Source organism: Peromyscus maniculatus, chromosome 1 (assembly GCF_049852395.1).
Source record: "Peromyscus maniculatus bairdii isolate BWxNUB_F1_BW_parent chromosome 1, HU_Pman_BW_mat_3.1, whole genome shotgun sequence".
Taxonomy (NCBI): Eukaryota; Metazoa; Chordata; class Mammalia; order Rodentia; family Cricetidae; genus Peromyscus; species Peromyscus maniculatus.
In genome coordinates this window covers 181,018,405-181,036,814 of record NC_134852.1, presented here as the reverse complement: position 1 = coordinate 181,036,814, position 18,410 = coordinate 181,018,405, and the positions used below count along the sequence as shown (strand labels likewise).

The 18,410-nt window shown below is 41.2% G+C and overlaps 2 protein-coding genes across 3 annotated transcripts in view; one reads left to right on the top strand and one right to left on the bottom strand.

Annotated features, from left to right (window-relative positions):
* Cdc37l1 (cell division cycle 37 like 1, HSP90 cochaperone) overlaps positions 1 to 14,100 on the bottom strand; it is a 29,720-nt gene extending 15,620 nt beyond the window's left edge. For both annotated transcript variants that reach the window (XM_006991079.4, XM_076561905.1), the window contains exons 1-3: positions 13,966 to 14,100; positions 9,320 to 9,601; positions 565 to 655 (exon numbers count right to left, since the gene is read on the bottom strand). In XM_006991079.4, coding sequence (XP_006991141.2) covers positions 565 to 655; positions 9,320 to 9,601; positions 13,966 to 14,097 — 505 coding nt within the window. In that variant the 5' untranslated portion in view covers positions 14,098 to 14,100. The remainder of the gene's footprint in view (positions 1 to 564; positions 656 to 9,319; positions 9,602 to 13,965) is intronic.
* The window catches only part of Spata6l (spermatogenesis associated 6 like), a 73,823-nt gene continuing 69,424 nt past the window's right edge, over positions 14,012 to 18,410 (top strand). Inside the window, exon 1 of the mRNA XM_076561874.1 lies at positions 14,012 to 14,144. The gene's annotated coding sequence lies outside the window, so the exon portion shown is untranslated. The remainder of the gene's footprint in view (positions 14,145 to 18,410) is intronic.

The window sequence follows — 18,410 nt, the reverse complement described above, 5'->3', positions numbered from 1 at the left end:
AGCAACATGTCAAGGAACTATGAATTACACATCATCTATCTAAACCTGAGAAAAGGAAAAAAATGAGTGTTGGAGCTGGCAGGATGACTCAGTGGGTAAAGGTACCTGCACCAAACCTGATGACCGAAGTTCAATCCCTGGCACCCACATGGTGGGAAAAGGAGAAAACTGATTCCATCAAGTTGTGCTCTGCCCTCTACACATGTGCTGTGGCATGCACCTGACCCCTCCCCACTGCCCATGAAAAGAAAATATATAAAATTTTTAATGAATGCTTATCTTTTAATGCAAAGAAACAACAAAAAAAACAAAACATACAGTCAGTCAAGAAATGCAAAGCGGTGATACCATCACAGAAAGCAGCATTAGCAGACCGAACTGTGCTTCTCTTTACAACCTAGTTTTAGATACAAGCAAGGTCTAAAGCACATCATCAACCTTGCCACAAGCAACAACACACGTGGAGCTGGTCACATGGTTTTTGGACCTCATTTTAGAGGGTCAATTTTATACACACACGGATGATATCAAACACAATAAAGAACACTTAAGCAGTAGACTCACCAAAATGTCGGATTTTTTGCTCATATTTCTGCATAAATGATTGTGATTTATCTTCATCTTCTGTTTTTCTTTTATCTTGATTAATAAAACTCTGAAAAAATTTAGTAATTAAAATCAATATTTTAATTCAATTTCTTCAGATGCTAAGTGCTTAGCGATCTTTTCTATAGACATGATGTAATAAAAATATTGCATAGTACTATGCATCATTAAACTAATCTGTTAAAACTTGTTATTAAAAAGTTAAACATTCTCATTTGGTAGTTTCATTAATTTTGTTTTAAATTATAAATCTAGGGATCACACAGGAAAAAGTTGAATGACTTTTCATTAACCAGATTACCCTATCAAAGACAGGAATGGAAAGATTCTTCACATGTGTTATTCATTTTCAATAAACACTTGCAATTCTAGCCTAATCTTCGAAGCAAACTCAGCAAACCGAAGTATACAGAGTCAAAGATATTTACTATGAATTCTTTGAGAAGAGATAAAACAAAAATATAAACCTTGACTGAATGTCTAAAAACTTTCTCTTGGAAGGCTAAATAGTTTAATTCTTAATACTAAGAACAAACTTCTACTAAGGAAGTATTTACATTTGTTAAGTAAGTCATGAAACAGACCAACAAGTTTCTCATCTTACCAGCAAAACTGGCACAACAGTTTCCCAGAGTATTCTGATACACTTTATACCCAGATATTATCACTGACAAATTGAAAAGCACAAACTAGCTCCCTGCCAGCTTGTTTTTCAAAATAAAAGCACCTTGTACTTTTTTTTAAAATCTAGACCAATACTGTCCTAGTCACAAATATACTTTAAAATTTTCTACTAGCCCCATTAAAAAGCAGAAATACACAAATGACGTTCATAACCTAATATATTCAACATATCATCATTTCAATGTGAAAGAAACACCAAAAATTATTAACAAAGTATTTCACTTCTGGTGTTTTGGTATTGAGTAACGGAATCTGGTGTATACTTTTACACTTATAGAACATCCCAAATTGGATTAACCACATTTCAAGTGCTCAGTGGCTCATGTGGTACTTATTAGCAAGACCCCTGAGCAAGGATAACATTCAAAATTATGAAGCATTCTATACATGAATATATTAATTATATATTATATATATTTATTCTATATAAAAACATTACACACACACACACACATACACACACACACACACACACACACACACACACACACACTTATATGTTTTAGATTTGCTTCAGGTGATTGAGTATTTTGCCTGTTTGCATGTGTAAGTTCCATATATGTGACCAGAAAGGTCAGAAGAGTATTGGATCCCCTAGAACTGAAGTTACAGATGGTTGTAAGCTGCCATGCAGGTGCTGGGAACTGAACAAGGGTCCTCTGCAAGAGAAACGTGCTCTTAACTGATGAGTCATCTTGCTAGCCCTGTTCTATATTTTAAGTTTTAAATTGCATATCTTAATAGAGTATGGGTGATACAAGTATACATACTTGGTAAAATTTTACCTATATTACATGCATACCAAAGATGTGAGCAACTGATGTGGAACATGGGGCTCCTAGTTACTTCCTATCCAGAGAAATTTTCCATACTGAAATTTAAGCTTTAAGCCCAGTGGGGTTAAGAATGCTTGCTGTTTAGCCAGGCATGGTGGTTCATGTCTTTTAGTCCTAGCACTTGGGAGGTAGAGGCAGGTGGATCTCTGTGAGTTTGAGGCCAACCTGGTCTACAGAGTGAGTTCCAGAATGGCCACAGCTGTTACATAGAGAAACCCTGTCTCAAAAAAAAAAAGAAAGAAAGAAAGAAAGAGAGAGAGAGAGAGAGAGAGAGAGAGAGAGAGAGAGAGAGAGAGAGAAAGAGAGAGAGAGAGAGAGAAAGAAAGAAAGAAAGAAAGAAAGAAAGAAAGAAAGAAAGAAAGAAAGAAAGAAAAGAAAGAGAGAAAGAAAAAGAATGCTTGCTGCTCTTCCAGAGTTCAGTTCTTAGTACCACATCAAAGATCTCACAAATGCCTTTAGTTCCAGCTCCACGGAATCCAGTATCCTACTCCGATCTCCTCCATAACCTGTGCACGTGTTGCTTACAGTCACACAAACATACATGCATGTACACAAATTAAAAAAAAAAAAAAACAACTTTTAAACTTTAAAAAGACCCCAATTCCACCAAGTGTATGTCCATGGGTTAGTGAAGGGAAATGATGACATATAAAGGCCTCATTGCTCTAAATTCTCTTTAGAAATATAGTACTGTTTCAGACTCAGAAAAAACTAATATACAAGATCTACCTTTATCATAAAAATAAAGCTTTTAGCTTCTGTGAACTGTTTTCCTTAGCCATTTTGACAAAGAGAATCAAAATATTTATACCTATCTGTATATTCACAGACTTATGTTTCTCCAAAGTAATGCTTAATAGAGGTTACTATTCTTCAATATTTACTCAATTTTATTCTGTATTAAATACATTGTTCATAAGTTATCGAGTTTCACCTTTCTCCCCCTTTTTATGCACTATGAAATCAATCTTTAGAAACTCTACTTTCCAAATAGGAACAAATATATAAACCCAGAGTAGTTTGAGAAAAATGGGATTTTAATAGTTCAGCCAAGCTAATGATATCCTTTGTTAGTACTTGTTAGCGCTACCAATGAACACCATTATAGAAACATCATTTTCTTTCTTTCCTTTTTATTTTGAGGGCTGTGTGTGTGCGGTGCTAGGAACTGAGCCTGGGTCTTGACACACTACACAAGGGCTCTCCACTGAGCTCCAGCCTCAGTCCTTTTCACTTCTTTATTTTGAGATAAAGTCTCACTAAATTGCCCAGGCTTACCTTGAACTTGTACAATGTCTGCCTCATCCAACCAAGTAGGCTGGATTACAAGCCTATACTATACATCAGGCCAAGTAGAAATGTTTTCCTTCTTAAAGACATCTTTTTCCATTTTATATTTTATGTGTTTGGGTGTTTAGCCTTACACATATGTGCACCACACACATGACTGTGACCACAGGGGCCAGAAGAGGGCATGGGATTCCCTGGAACTAGAGCTGCAGATAGTTATAAGCCACCATCTGGGTGCTAGAACACAAACCTAGGTTCTCTACAAGAGTGGACAGTCCTCTTAACTAATCTTTCAGTCCCACAGTTTAGCATTCCTTCCTCAGACTTAATCCAGTACTTGATTAGGTATTTAGTTTTCAGCTTCTTCATTAATAAAATAAGGTGGCTCAATTAAAATCCCCAAAGCTTTGACCACTGCTTTAGAAGGCACAAATGAGGGCTGTGAGCAAAGTAATCTTAACTTTGACTTAGTTGCTCTCATCAGTATAAATGCCTCTATCCTTAAAAGCAGTGAATGCTTTTCTACACATTTCCTCATGTATATAAACAGTATTCTAGACAGCAAACGAAAATCGCCTACAGAGGTTAGGGGGTATCAGCTCAGTAGTACAGTGCCTTGTGTTTGACTTCCAGCAACACAAAAATAAAACCTCCCCAAACAAAAAAATCTATAGCTGTAAGAGCTTTCAAACTTCTAAATACAATTTAAGCAATTGTATTTAAGAAATAACACTATATACGCCCTAACATAAATTTTATAACACAGTGGTGACCTTCATTAAGTAGGATGAACTGTCTTTTTTTTTTTTTCCCCACTACTTGAAGAAGATAAAAATGCTGGGTGGATAACACCAAAATGTTTTCACAATTTGCTTAAACTGGCTCTGCCACATTCTTTCAACAACAAGCTCTCTTGTGATTCTACAATTTAAATCCATTTCTTCTTCAGATTCAAAAGGGAAAGCTAAGGCTTCTGTACACTAGTGAGAAACCGAATAATGTCCTGAAGAAAACTTAGAGCTGGTGAGGTGGCCAGGCAGGTCAAGGGACTGATGGCCTCACATTATGTAAAGAAAGGACCAACTCCACTAACTTATCCTCTGACCTTCATACACATCCCCTGGTGATATACTGTGTAGTGTTCCCCAATAAAGCTTGCCTGAGGATCAAAGGACAGAGCCAGCCACTAAATTAGACATAGAGGTCAGGCAGTGGTGGCACATACCTGTAATCCTATCATTCAGGAGGTAGAGATCCGTCTGATCTCTGAGTTCAAGACCACACTGGGCTACATGAGAGAAACAGAACCAGGCAGTGGTGACACACGCCTTTAACCCCAGGAATTAATATTGCAGGACACAGAAAGATATATAAGGCATGAGGAAACAGGAACTCTCCTCTTGAGGCTGAGGATTTCGTAGAGGTAAGCTAGTAGCTGGCTGTTCTGCTTCTCTGATCTTTCAGCTTTCACCCCAATACCTGGCTCTGGGTTTTTAATTATAAGACCTTTTAAGACTCATGTTACAATGCCCTAGTAAGCTTGCTCTTGTGCACACACCTGCTCTCTCCCCCACCCCCCTTATACTTACACACACTTACACACACTTACACACACACACACACACACACACACACACACACACTTAAAAAAAAAAACAAACCTAAACATGAAACAAAAAACTACTAACTCTGCCAGTTACTGCTCCCACTACTCACAAGCTAAGGAAGAAGAGCTGTTTGTTTTGTTGTGTTGTTGTTTATTTTGCTTTGTTTTTTTGAGACAGAGTCTCTTTATGTAGACAAATCTATTCTGGAAACTATGTGAACCAGATTGGCCTCAACTTGCAGGGACCCTCCTGACTCTGGCTGGGGTTTGAAGGCATGTGACACAATGCCTTGCTGATTATGAGTTTGGAGTGAGACATGGATACATGGCAGGAACAAGTCTCAAGACTGGGTGTGGGGCCACATGCCTTTTTTTTTTTGGGGGGGGGGGGGAGGCAAATCTCTGAGTTTGAGGCCTGCCTGGGGTATAGAGCAAGTTCCAGACCAGCCAGGGCTACACAATGGGACCCTATCTAAAAAACAGAGTAAGACAAAACAAAACAAACTGATTCTGCCAAATAAATAAATAAATAAATAAATAAATAAATAACAAGAAAACTATTAATTTGGCAAAAGTATTATACTATTTAAAAGTCTGAACTATCTAGATTATTAATTGTAAAGGGCTGTTTCAAAGTTTCCATACTAATACTTGTAAGAAAAGACTGGCACCTAAAACAAGACAAGGGTGCCTAATTCCTTCACTCTTATTCGATATGGTGTTTGATGTCTCACAGCATTAAGACGGAAGAAGAATAGAAAAGGAAGAAGTAATGTGTTCTTATTTGTAAATAATATAATCCTATTGGCCGGAGTCCCTAATGACTACACTAGAAATATCTTTAATTTGATACACTTTCAGCAAATTTGTAGGATACAAAACTAACATAAAAATCAATAGCTTACAGACTAGTAACATGCTGAAAAATAAATCAGAAAAAAAGATTGCATCACAATTGCCTTAAATAGAGACAAAACAAAAGACCTTGGAATAAGTCTACTTCTACCAAGGAAGTAAAAGATATCGTCTATAGTACAAACCCTAAAACGCTGAGGCAAGAAATCAAAGGAAATGGAAAGATCTCCTATGTTGATAGAATACAAGATTTAACACTGTGAAAATGGCTATCATACCAAGAGCAATTACAGATTCAATGCAATCTCCATCAAAATCCCAATGTGTTTCTTCACAGAAAGAGAAAAAAAAATCCAAAACATTCAAATGGAAGCACAAAGACCACAGACAGCCCAAACACCACTGTGCTACAAGAACAATGCCAGAGGTATCAATGTACTTGATTTCCATGGTACTAGAGCAACAGTAACAAAAACAGTACACTATCATGCAGCCACAGCTGACAAGAGTGTCAAAAAGAAATCAAAGTATCAGAGAACAGACAGCCTCTTTAAGTGGTGACGGCAAAACTGGACATCCACACATGGAAGAATCTAGAACTTTATCTCTCATCCAAAAGGATGAATGTGAGACCTGTTGTGGAATATTATTTTAAGATGTGTTACAATTGTTTATGCTCTTTTGGGGGGCTCCCCACCCAGCTCCCAAATAAGTCTCACATGGAAGCTTATTTTTAATTATGAATGCCTGCCCTTAGCTTGGCTTATTTCTTGCCAGCTTTCCTTAAATTATCCCATCTACCTTTTGCATCTGGGCTTTTCCCTTTCTCCTCTGTAAATCTTGCTCTTACTCTGTGGCTTGCTGTGTAACTGGGCAGCTGGCCCCTGATGTCCTTTGTCCTTCTCTGGCTTCTTCTCCTCTTCTCCCAGATATCTCCTTTGATTTATCCTCTCTGCCTATCCCTTCTCCTACCTCACTATTGGGCATTCAGTTCTTTATTAGACTGTTTTAGACTTTATTAGGTGTTTTAGACAGGCACAGTAACATAGCTTCACAGAGTTAAATGCAACATAAACAAAAGTAACACACCTTAAAATAATATTCTACCACAGTGGAACATTTGTCTAATGATGCAAAGATGTGTTGCATTCTTTTATATTGCATTTGTTTAACTCTGTGAAGCTGTGTTACTGTGCCTGTCTTTATAAAAACACCTGACTGGTCTAATCAAGAGCTGAACGGCCAATAGCAAGACAGGAGAAAGGATAGGTAGGACTGGCAGGCAGAGAGAATAAAAGAGGAGAAATCTGGAAGGAGAGGATCAAGGAACAAGAAAAGGAGAGAAGGACTCCAGGGGCCAGCCACCCAGCTGGGCAGAGAATAAAAAGAAAAGAAAAGATATAATACAGAAATAGAGAAAGGTAAAAGCCCAGAGGCAAAAGGTAGATGGGATAATTTAAGAAAAGCTGGCAAGAAACAAGCCAAGCTAAGGCTCGGCATTCATATGAAATAATAAGACTCAGTGTGTGATTTATTTGGGAGCTAGGTGGCAGGCCCCCAAAGAATAAAAAGTAAAAAACAACCAACAAGAGAGACCTGAAACTTTGATATTAGTAAAGGAAAAGGTAAAGAAAACACTAAGATAATGGCATAGGAAAGACTCTGAATAGGAGTCCAGTCAGTCAAGAAATAACACCAGCAATTAACCAGAGACTTTATATGGCATTTCCACGTAGAAAAACAGCCTAGAAAATGAGATAAAAAGCTGTGTTAGCTATACCTCAGACAGAGGTATAATACCTGTTTTAAGATTAAAATGTTTTATTACATTTAGTTGTTTAATTTGCATAAGGAGCATGTATGTGTGTGTGTGCAACAGAACATGTGTGGTGGTCAGAAGACAATCTCCAAGTGTTTCTCCCTTCACCATGTGGGTCCTAAGGATCAAACTCAGGTGGCAAGCATGTTTACCTGCTGAACTGTCTCACTGTCCTTAATATCTTTTATTATAGTTCACAAAGAATCAAAACAAACAGCCCAATCAATAAATGGATTAATGAAATGAGCAGACAATTCTCATACAAATAAAATACAAATGGCTAATAAATATATAAAAAATTTCAACACCAGCCATCCAAGAAATACAAATTAAAACTATATTGAGATTCCATCTCACCCCAACCAGAACAGCAGCCATTACAAAAACAAGTAACAGCTGGGTGGTGGTGGGCATGCCTTTAATCCCAGCACTTGGGAGGCAGAGGCAAGTGGATCTCGAGTTCGAGGCCAGGCTGATCTACAAAGTGAGATCCAGGACAGGCACCAAAACTACAGAGAGAAACCCTGTGGGGAGGGGGACAGGGGTGTGTGGGGGGGGCGGCGGACAGGACGGGACACAACATAGCAATAAATGCTGGCAGGGTTGCAGACAAAAGGGAACACTTAACACACTAATAGGAATTGTATGAGAGCCCAGCTACTATGGAAGTTAGAATGTAGGTTTCTCAAGAAACTAAAAATAGATCTACCATAGGGCCCAGCTATATTACTCCTGGATATTTACCTAAAAGAATGTCAGTCAATATATCAGAGATATTTGCACACCAAAATTTGTTGCAGCACTATTTTATTAGCTAGGACAATAGCTAGGGACTAACATGGGTGTCCAATAGCTGAATGGATAAAGTGAGAGCAAACATACACCAGTACACACAGATAAAACACACTATTTTATAGCCATAAAAAAAGAATGAGGTTATGTGATTAGCAGGAAAATAAACGGTACCTGGATATAATCATATAGCCTGTTTTCTATCATGTTTAGGCCCTAGATTTTCTATAAATATACACAATCACTAAAGTACAACGTGAAACTATCTAGGGGCACATAGGCAACTAACAGGAAGAGGAATGGGTGAGAAAAGGGAGAATGGAAGGGCATAAGAGCTGACTATGTCAAAGTACATGTATATATTGTATACTTGCATGAAAATGGCTTTATGTAACCTAGTATAATAAAACTTAAAATTAAAAAAAAAAAAAAAAGATTACCTGAGTTTACTAAACTTGTGCCGGTAAACTGAACGACTTTATTTACAAATCCTGTAACTATGTGGTACAAAGCTGACAGGAAGCTGACAGCAGAGCACCATCAGGAAGCACTCACATGTCAGCTGCAGTACACAGGCCCAGGCTATCACGCTACCCGACTCCATCTTCCCAGCCTCCCTACATGCTGAAGAAAGCAAGGCCTGAGATGTCTGCTGATTAAGAGGACTCTCCGTTGCTATGCTAACAGTGATTTTCAGAAGCGTCGGTTTTTCCTTCTTCACTTTTATCTGCGGTGCTGGGAATGGAACCCAGGGTCTCTTGCATGCTTTACCTCTGAGCCACATACCCAGCCCCTGCTCTTCTTTCTTTATGGTCCAACAAAAGATCATACCTTATTAAAAACATCCTTGCTAATGGCGTCCATGTTCCAGAGACTCATCCTCTCTCTCTGGACCAGAGCCGCCTCCTTCTGCCGCCATTCTTCCTCCCGCTGCCTCAGTTCTGACACTGCGGTCTGTGCTTTGGCATGTTCCTGATCCAAGGACTCAGAGTTATGCAGTGCTAAGCTGCCAAGTTTCTGCTGGGCTTCAGCAAGATTCCATTTGCACGCCACAGAGCTCTTCACAAATTCTTTCTGCTTTTGGCAAGCTAGCTCAATCCCATCGCTATACATCTAAATAAAAAGTAACAACAACAGTATTAGTAAGGAATGATGGTGGCAACAATATCACAGTCCATTGCTTTTCAACTCCAAGGATCTCTGTGATGTTTCTGGAGCACAGCATATCTGTATTCTTTGTCCTCAATGACATTTCACATTCATCAATTAGACTCTGAGCTTCTTTGTTCATCTATGCCCCTCCCCTGACAACTAACAACACAAAGCCGGGCAACTGTCAGTAACTTGTAACAGCTGGTCCACAACAAGCATCAGATGTGAGGGCTCCAGAATCCTTCACCAGAAGGAAAGCAAAGCTTAAGTCCAGTTCCTCAGTTATTTACAGCTTCTCATCCTGAAAACCAGACCTTTAGAGCTTTAACCTGCAAGTTCTCCCTGCACTGAGCATCCTTTGATTGATTTCTACTTTACTTTTGTGTTATCACAATTTGTGGAGATGTGAGTTTGTAATAGAAAATTCTACTTATAAATGATTATATCATATAGTATTATATATTAACTTAATACAAATGAAAAAAGTAAAGGTTAAATAAATTAAGAAGTGCCAACTGGTCTATCCTGGTGACTCTGCTCTGAGTATTTACTTTTCATATTTGCATAATTACTTATGTAAATGCAATAGGTATTTAATTCCTTATATTCCTTGTTTCAACAACAAAAGCTGAGGGCTTTTTTTTTTAGGATTTCTTGGTTAAAAGCACAATTTTATATTACTTACTGAGAATCACTGTTCTCAATCTGTGCCCACACCTGTTTCAGTATTCAAGCCTTTATAATTTTACATCTCAACTGTACAAATATAATCCTATTTTTTAGTCTTCATTAGCCATTTTATACTCTACTCAGGTGATCCTTCCAAGAAAGAGGGGCTGGGGGGCTCATGCTATTTATTAGAGTCCATTATTAGAAAGCACAGACTCCTGAGTTCCAGTTACTTTTACTCCCTGGCTTATTCTTCCCACCCTCAGGACCCTGTTTTCCCTGACAACCCTCTGTCCTCTACTCAACTCCTGCCCGATCCTTAAGCCTTTTCTTGTCCATTCCTTCCAAACCCAAAGTATACACATTTCTACAGTGGGTTTTTTTTTTTTTTTGTTGTTGTTGTTGGTTCTTTTGAGACAGGGTTTCTGGGTGTACCCTGGATGTCCTGAAACTCACTCTGTAAACCAAGCTGGCCTCGAACTCACAGAGATCCATCTGCTTTGGCCTCCCAAGTGGTGTTTATTTTCAACAGGGTATATACTTAGTTTTCTCTCTGACTACCAGCTTTGTAAGGAGTCATAATTTAATAGCTGTTAGATGAATAAACTAATCTTTACTTCTTGAACAAACTGTTCTGAGGCAGGTAATAAACAAACCTCTCCTACTTCCTGAGTTTTCGGGCCCATTCAAGATTTCTACAGTATGTGTATGTGGACTGTGGCTGTATGTGGACAGTTGCTCTCCTGGTACCTTATTTAGTCATTATGAAAGCTTAAAGCCCAGATACCACCTTGTCTCTAAATAACCAACACTTATTTTTACTTTTTGATACATGAGAAAAATTATGGGGCTGGAGACTTGGCTCAGGGTTTAAGAGCACTTGCTGCTCTTGCAGAGGACCTGAGTTCGATTCCTCCCACCCATATGATGACTCACAATTGTCTGTAACTCCAGGGCATTCAACACCCTCTTCTGTACTTGGCAGGCATCAGGAATGCATGGAGTGCACAAACATTTGTGCAAGCAAACAATCATATACATAAATGATTCTTTTAAAAAAGAAAAATAAGTTAACTACACTTTAAAATGAAGCCATATAAAGGAGGAAAATGAAGCTGTAAAACTTAATTTGTAAAAGACGAAGCCATACCAATAAAGGCTATTATGAATATATGGGGTATCTTTACTTTCTAATTATACAGAAGCAAATGTTTCTCAAATCAAACCAAATACAAGATTTATATTTATTCTGCATGGACTACCCTTATACCATTTGGCCATACTATCCAACATGCATTGGAATGACTAAGTATAATATTGCATCTTTAAAAAAGAATGCAATACAGGGAATTTAACCCATGTTAGGGCAAGAACTCTCTGCTGAGCTACATTCCCACCCTATATTAGGTCTTAATCTGTAATCATATAAAATTTTAGAAGAACGTAATTTTAATGAACAAAAACTCTGCAAAGGAACTGTTATTATTCAAGTCTACTGGTGTAACTTTACATCAAAAGTTCTCAAATATCAAGCCACACACGGGTCTCAGCACTGAGAGGGGTAAGTGGACATGGGCCCTACCCCTAACCAAGAAGCAATGTGCAATTGATAGCTGCTAGAAAGGGAAAATCACTTTTCTTCAGTGGAATGTTACTGGGTACCAGCAACCACACTCCAGGGCAGGCCCTATGCTGAGGAATAGTTGGCCAACACAAAAGGAACTCCATGGGTTTTTGTGGATATTTTGTTTCATTTTAGCATTTTAAAATTATTTCATTTAATTATTCTTACTGGTGTTTTTGTTGTTTGATTTTTCACTTTTGTTTTTAAAAGAGAAAGAACATAAAGGTGGGTGGGCAGAGAGGGGGGAGGATCTGGGAGGAGTTAGGAGAGTGGAAAAACATGATCAAAACATAAGTGTATGAAAATGTCAATAAAAATACACAGAATTTTTTTTAAAGTTCTCAAAAAGGACTTCCAAATTCTGGCTTGTCTTTTCACACATCACTTGTTATATTGAGATAGCACTCTCTCTCATATTTGATAAAAATTAAGACAGCCATTTAATGCAGATTTTAAAAGCCCGTTGATTGATTAAACATTTTATTTGTTTTTAAATATTCTAACCCCCAAATTTAAGTCCTAAAGCTAACAAGAAATATAAGTAGGCTTGTAATTTTTATGTCCTCAGGAGTAATGACTTTGCACATTTTATCACCATTTAAAGGCCTTCTCATACAAATAAAATTCTATAGTATTTCTCCAGATAGGCAGTGCAGAAGTAGGTTGGAAAAAAACAGAGCACTAGGAGTCATAAGTTCTAGTGAGGAGTCTGCCACTAACTAGATGACCTCAGGGAAATCTTTTAATGAAGGAATAAGCCTCTTGACTTTCAAACCCCCATCACCTAAACAAATGCACAGGGAAAACATGTTTTCAAATACTGAATTTCTTGGATTACTTCTTTTTTTCAACCACAGTGCAATGACATTCCTGAGATCATTTTCCCTTGCCACATCTGTTCAGACTGACACTACAATTGTTCATTTTCTCCCTCTGTAAGACCATGGATACACATGACACTAGTGAGCCATAATTAGTAGGTGACTACTGACCCATCAACTCTCATTTTGCCTCACTTTCCCTGTGACTAGTTGGATGAATACAGCCTGTGGTTATGAAACAGCATATTGTGTGTGAACCCAGTTAACTCAGCTGGCTGACATAACACCATTATCCTACATGGCAAACAATTTAAACCGGTCATTTTTATTTAAAAAAAAACAAACACGAACTATTAATTTTGTTACAATATTGTACTGCGTTTTGAGAAGAAAAAAAAACGCCTAAGGAAAAAAGACACCTACAATCAATTTCATTAAACAAATTAGCGTTTTGTCTGTGCTCCTGAAAACTAGTTCAAAACACACGCAGGTGAGAAGTCATGACAGGTGATGTATGTAAGCACTCCCAGAAAAACTAAACGACATATCACACCTGGCAGTTTCTGAGGCAGGAAAGCTGGGTAGAAAACCACAAGTAATATCAGGGACTGGGGTAGCACTGCGAAAGAAAAGCCACTTCTGTGGCTGTTACGTTTCACGGGAGGCTGGGGCGGCCCGAAACGGTTTTTACAGTAAGGGACCGGTGATTGAGTGAAAGGGAGGTGTGTGCCAACGTCAGAAGCGAGGCTCAGAGATTCTGCTGAGATGTCAGCGTGGGAAAAGAGCACGTGAGATGTTGATGTCAGGACTCGGTGTCCTATTATCCAAGTACAATCACTCACTGTTCCTATCAACTCTGCACAAAGTAGCTGGAGCTCGGAATAAAGGCTCGGATCAAAAAAAAAGCACGTACGAGGGGGCGAATAAAAGTCAAGTTGCACAGCCCGAGCCGCCCCCCGCGAATCTCGGCGCCGACCCGAGAGGGAGGAGGAGGGGGGACCTCTTGCAAAGGTGAGGGGTGGCCGGCCGAGGGGAAGGGACGAGCGAGCAAGCGTGCGTGGACGTGGGGATCGGGGAGGGAACGCGCGGGGCCAGCCCCTCTCTCGCGGAAGACGCTGCCGGCGCTGGCCCCCCGGCCCCCCGCGCTGCCCGCGGACGTTTGCCCGCCTCCCCTCCGCTCCCCTCCCCCCGGGAACGCAGGCTGCTCTCACCTGGGCGCCGCCGCCAGGCACCGGCGGGCAGTGGGAAGAAGAGGGGGACACGTCCAAGTCGCTCTCCTCCTCGGCCTCCCCGACAGTCCTCGGGAAGCTCCAGGGGCCCGGCGGCGGCCACGGCTGCTCCATGTCCCGCTGGCCCGGGCCCGACAACCGCCACCGCCAACCGCCCCGGCGTGAGTAGAACCTGCTGGGCGGAGCCAGCCGCCCCGCCGGCCACGGTCGTTACCCAGAATTCCTCGGCCGCCGGCCAGGCCGACGCACGCCCCGAGCAGGCCTGGGCCGTGCCGCCGGGGGGACTGCGGAAGAAGAAGTAGCCGGCCGCGGCGTCATTTCCGGTGGGCGAGACAGGGCGTGGCCGCGCCTGAGCGGACGGGGTGGGGGTAAGGTTCCCGAGCTGACGTCCAGGGAGGCCCGCGGTTTTGGGGGTTCGGATCCCGGCGGTCCAAGGGAGTTTTGGCTTCTTCCTCCTCTCGTGCTTCCGGACTGCAGCTCCTCCGTGTGCTGCAGTCTAAGTCGGCGTCGGGGATGGGCGGGGACGGGAGTGGGACGGGGGGCGTTTTAGGAAGCAGAGCCAACTTTGCCTTAACTTCAAGTTACCCACGACAAGACGCTAAAAATAAAACGCTGGAGCAGACACGTTTGTGAAGAATTGAGACGAGTGGTAGACAAATCGGAGGGCTTCCTGCCCCTCATCTTGTAGAATCGTGAAGATCCGTGCCCTCGCTGGCTGTCCCTTTTCTCTTTTGAGATGAATTTTTTCCAGATTACCAGAGACCACATTTTAAGAGAAAGACCCAGAGGCGGGGCGGTGGTGCATCTCTTTAACCCCAGCATTCATGAGGCAGGGGCAGGCGGATCTCTGTGAGTTCGAGGCCAGGCTGTCTACAGCTTGAGTTCCAGGAAAGCACAGAGAAACCCTGTCTTGAAAAACAAAACAGAGGAACAGACAGAGACCCAGGGACTGGGAATATACCTCGGTGGTAAAGTCCTTGCCTAGCACAGATAAGGCCCTAATTTCAATTTCTAGAACAGAAAGAGAAACAGCGAGGATGCAAGGAGTCCAACTTAACAAACAACCTGTATGTCTAACAATCAGGCCCTGTTGCCTGCTCATAATTAGACCAGACAACAGAACATCAATCTTTCAGCCTTTGATTGGCAAACTGTGCGAGGGGGCGGAGGGTCACAGGAATAAGCCAGAGGACCACATCAGTTGGCCTGCTCCATCGTTCTTCACTCTACTCTCTTGAGGCAGTCTCTCCCTGAGCTTGATAACTCGCGATTGGCCCCATGCAAGCCCCGTGATCCTTCTGCCTCAGTCCTCTTACAGAGGTGCGGGCCTTTGACACGATGGCAGCGGATTTGAACTAAGGTCCTCATGCTTGCTCAGCTAGCATTCTTACCCAGTGCCCCATCTTCCCTTGCTCTGGTTGGCAAGCTCTTAAGGTTGGTTAATCCTAATGGTTGACTAATGCATGAGGAGAATGTAGTTAGAAATGCCGTGTAACCTTTAGGGAAGAGGAATGACATGAGAGGCTTATGTGCTTCTCTTCTGATTTTTCACGACCAGGAAAATGCCCAACAGTATTTTTACAGCAGTAGCCAGAGATTGTATCTACAAAGATGTTTTGGGTTGGTAAAGGAAAGCTAAAAATAAATAAGTAGAAACAATGGAATTGCTCACAGATGAAGAATAAAGTAGATCTAGGTGGGCTGATATAGAAATATCTCTGAAATGAACTAAGTGTGATGGTACATGTCTGTAATCCTGGGGAGGGCTGAGGCATGAGGAGTAAGTACCAAGTTCACCACCACCCTGGGCTACAATAGACGGGGCACTGAGTTAAGGAAATCTGTGTAGAGTGAGAACACACTTTTTCTAAGATGTGTGTGTGTGTGTGTGTGTGTGTGTGTGTGTGTGTGTGTGTGTAAAAATCTTGGAAGGTATAGAAGAAACTTAATAATTACCTTGGTGGCTGAGGCCACGGAGGAAGGATTCTGAGGGTCTGTCTTACTTCACTGTTAGCATTCCTGTATTGTGCTGATTGATGATTTTCCTACAAGTATATAACTTTATAATCATAAATAAAAGTTGAAAAGCATTTCACTCAACCCCTGTTGAGGTCAAGTTTAAAAAGCCCCCGGGGAAAGTGTGACAGGCGAGAGAAAAGGGAAAAACTTCTTCCCCTCTTTATTTGAAACCACAAAGTGCTTCGAGTGGTGCCTGGCAGAGAAACCAGCTCTCTGTCGATGCAGAGTTCACTGTGAGTTCTAAGTTGCTCTCCTCGATTTCCCTCTCTTCTGCCTGATCTCTAATTTTAGAAATCCTCAGATGTTGTGTGGGGAAGGATCTTGTCAATGACCATAGGTTTAAACAACATCTGGGTATTGACTGTTCCCAGATTGTGATCTAAGCCTTGACTTTAACCCCAGTTAGCCTCATCTTATGTATCTGCAGTTCAGACATCCCCGTTTAAATGTATTTAAATGTATTATGCACATTTAAAATTTAACATGTCCAAAATGAGCTATTTCCTTAGAATTTGAACATTCCCTCTCCCCAAACAGGAGGGGTGTTCTAAGACTCAGAAAGCCACAAGATGCACAAGCTCAGGCTCCCAGAGTTATAAAGGCAGTAAACAGAGAGGCAAGCCACCCTGCGTCCCCTTCCCCCACTCCGCCTCTCTGCTTCTCATAGGTCAAATGTCCTTTACTTATGAGGCTAGCCTAGCTGCTGAGCCTAAATCAGGTTCACTCCCTTTCTAACCTGTAACCCTCCAGCTTTGTATATTTTTTCTTGCTATTCGCTGTACTATCTTTTCCTGTTCTTACTTTGTGTTTCTTCTCTCACTAGAATGTGAGTGCCACATGATCACAGGTTGCACCTTATTCACACTTGTAGAAATCAGAACTGTGCCTGATACACAGTAGTGTTCACCACATACAGTGAAGAAATGAATGGCAGTGACACAGGATGGCTGGAAACAGGATTAAATACAGGCAAAAGAGCAGAAGAGGGACATGAAGAAGTATGCTTTTCGACAGATGACTATTACTTTTCTCATCACTGTTACAGAATACCAGCGGAAGCAACTGTAAGGAGAAGGGGTTTTTCTGGGTTCACCGTTTCAGCAGCACCAGTCCATCATGCTGGACCAGCACCACGGTGGTGGGCACACGGAGCTGCAGCTCCTCACATCTTGGCAGATCCGGAAGCATCTGACTTAGACTGGAAGCAGACACACATAACCTTCAGGGCCCACTCCCAGAGACCCACTTCTCCTAGCTGGACCGTCTGTTCCAGAGGTTCCACAGCCTTCCAAAACACTGAGACCAACTGGTATTTCAGGTGTTTAAACACATGAGCCTGTCAGAGGACATCTCATATTCAAACCATAAGTGATGAAGGGGTGAATATGACAGTATGAGAAGCCTCGTTGTGAGCCACTGTTAACTTCAGGGCATAAAGCTTGTGCCTAGGCACAGTAATGTTGTAGAATATTATTTTAAGGTGTGTTACTTTTGTTTATGTTGCATTTGTTTAACTCTGTGAAGCTGTGTTACTTTGCCTGTCTAAAACACCTGATGGTCTAATAAAGAGCTAAATGGCCAATAGCAAGGCAGGAGAAAGGATAGGTGGGGCTGGCAGGCAGAGAGAAAGAATATGTAGAAGGAGAAATCTGGGAGGAGAAGAGAAAAGGAAGGAGCCAGAGAAGGAGAAATCAGGGGCCAGCCACCCAGCTACACAGCAAGCCACAGAGTTAAGAAACAAAGAAAGGATATACAGGAGTAGAAAAGAAAAAGCCTAGAGGCAAAAGATAGATGGGATAATTTCAAGTTAAGAAAAGCTGACAAAGCCGGGCGGTGGTGGCGGACGCCTTTAATCCCAGCACTCGGGAGGTAGAGCCAGGCAGATCTCTCTGAGTTTGAGGCCAGCCTGGGCTACCAAGTGAGTTCCAGGAAAGGCACAAAGCTACACAGAGAAACCCTGTCTTAAAAAACCAAAAAAAAAAAAAAAAAAAAAAAAAAAAGAAAAGAAAAGAAAAAGAAAAGCTGACAAGAAACTAAGCCAAGCTAAGGCTGGGCATTCATAAGTAATAATAGACTTCTGTGTGTGAATTTATTTGGGAGCTGGGTGGCCCCCCCCCAAAGAGAAAAAATAGCCAACAACATCGTTGTTGTTGTTGTTGTTGTTGTGTGTGTGTGTGTGTGTGTATGCGCGCTCGTGGTATACAAATATGGAGGCTAGAGGTGGAATGTGTTCTCACCTTCCACCTTTACAGGTGGGTTCCATTGATTGAACTCAGGTTGCTAGGTTCATGTGGCAAGTACCTTGGCCATAGATTCATCTCACTAGTCCTAATACTTAAAATAACAACAATAAAAAAACAAGTTTTGGAACTTTATTATACTTCTTCATTTTCTTATGTTGGAAAATT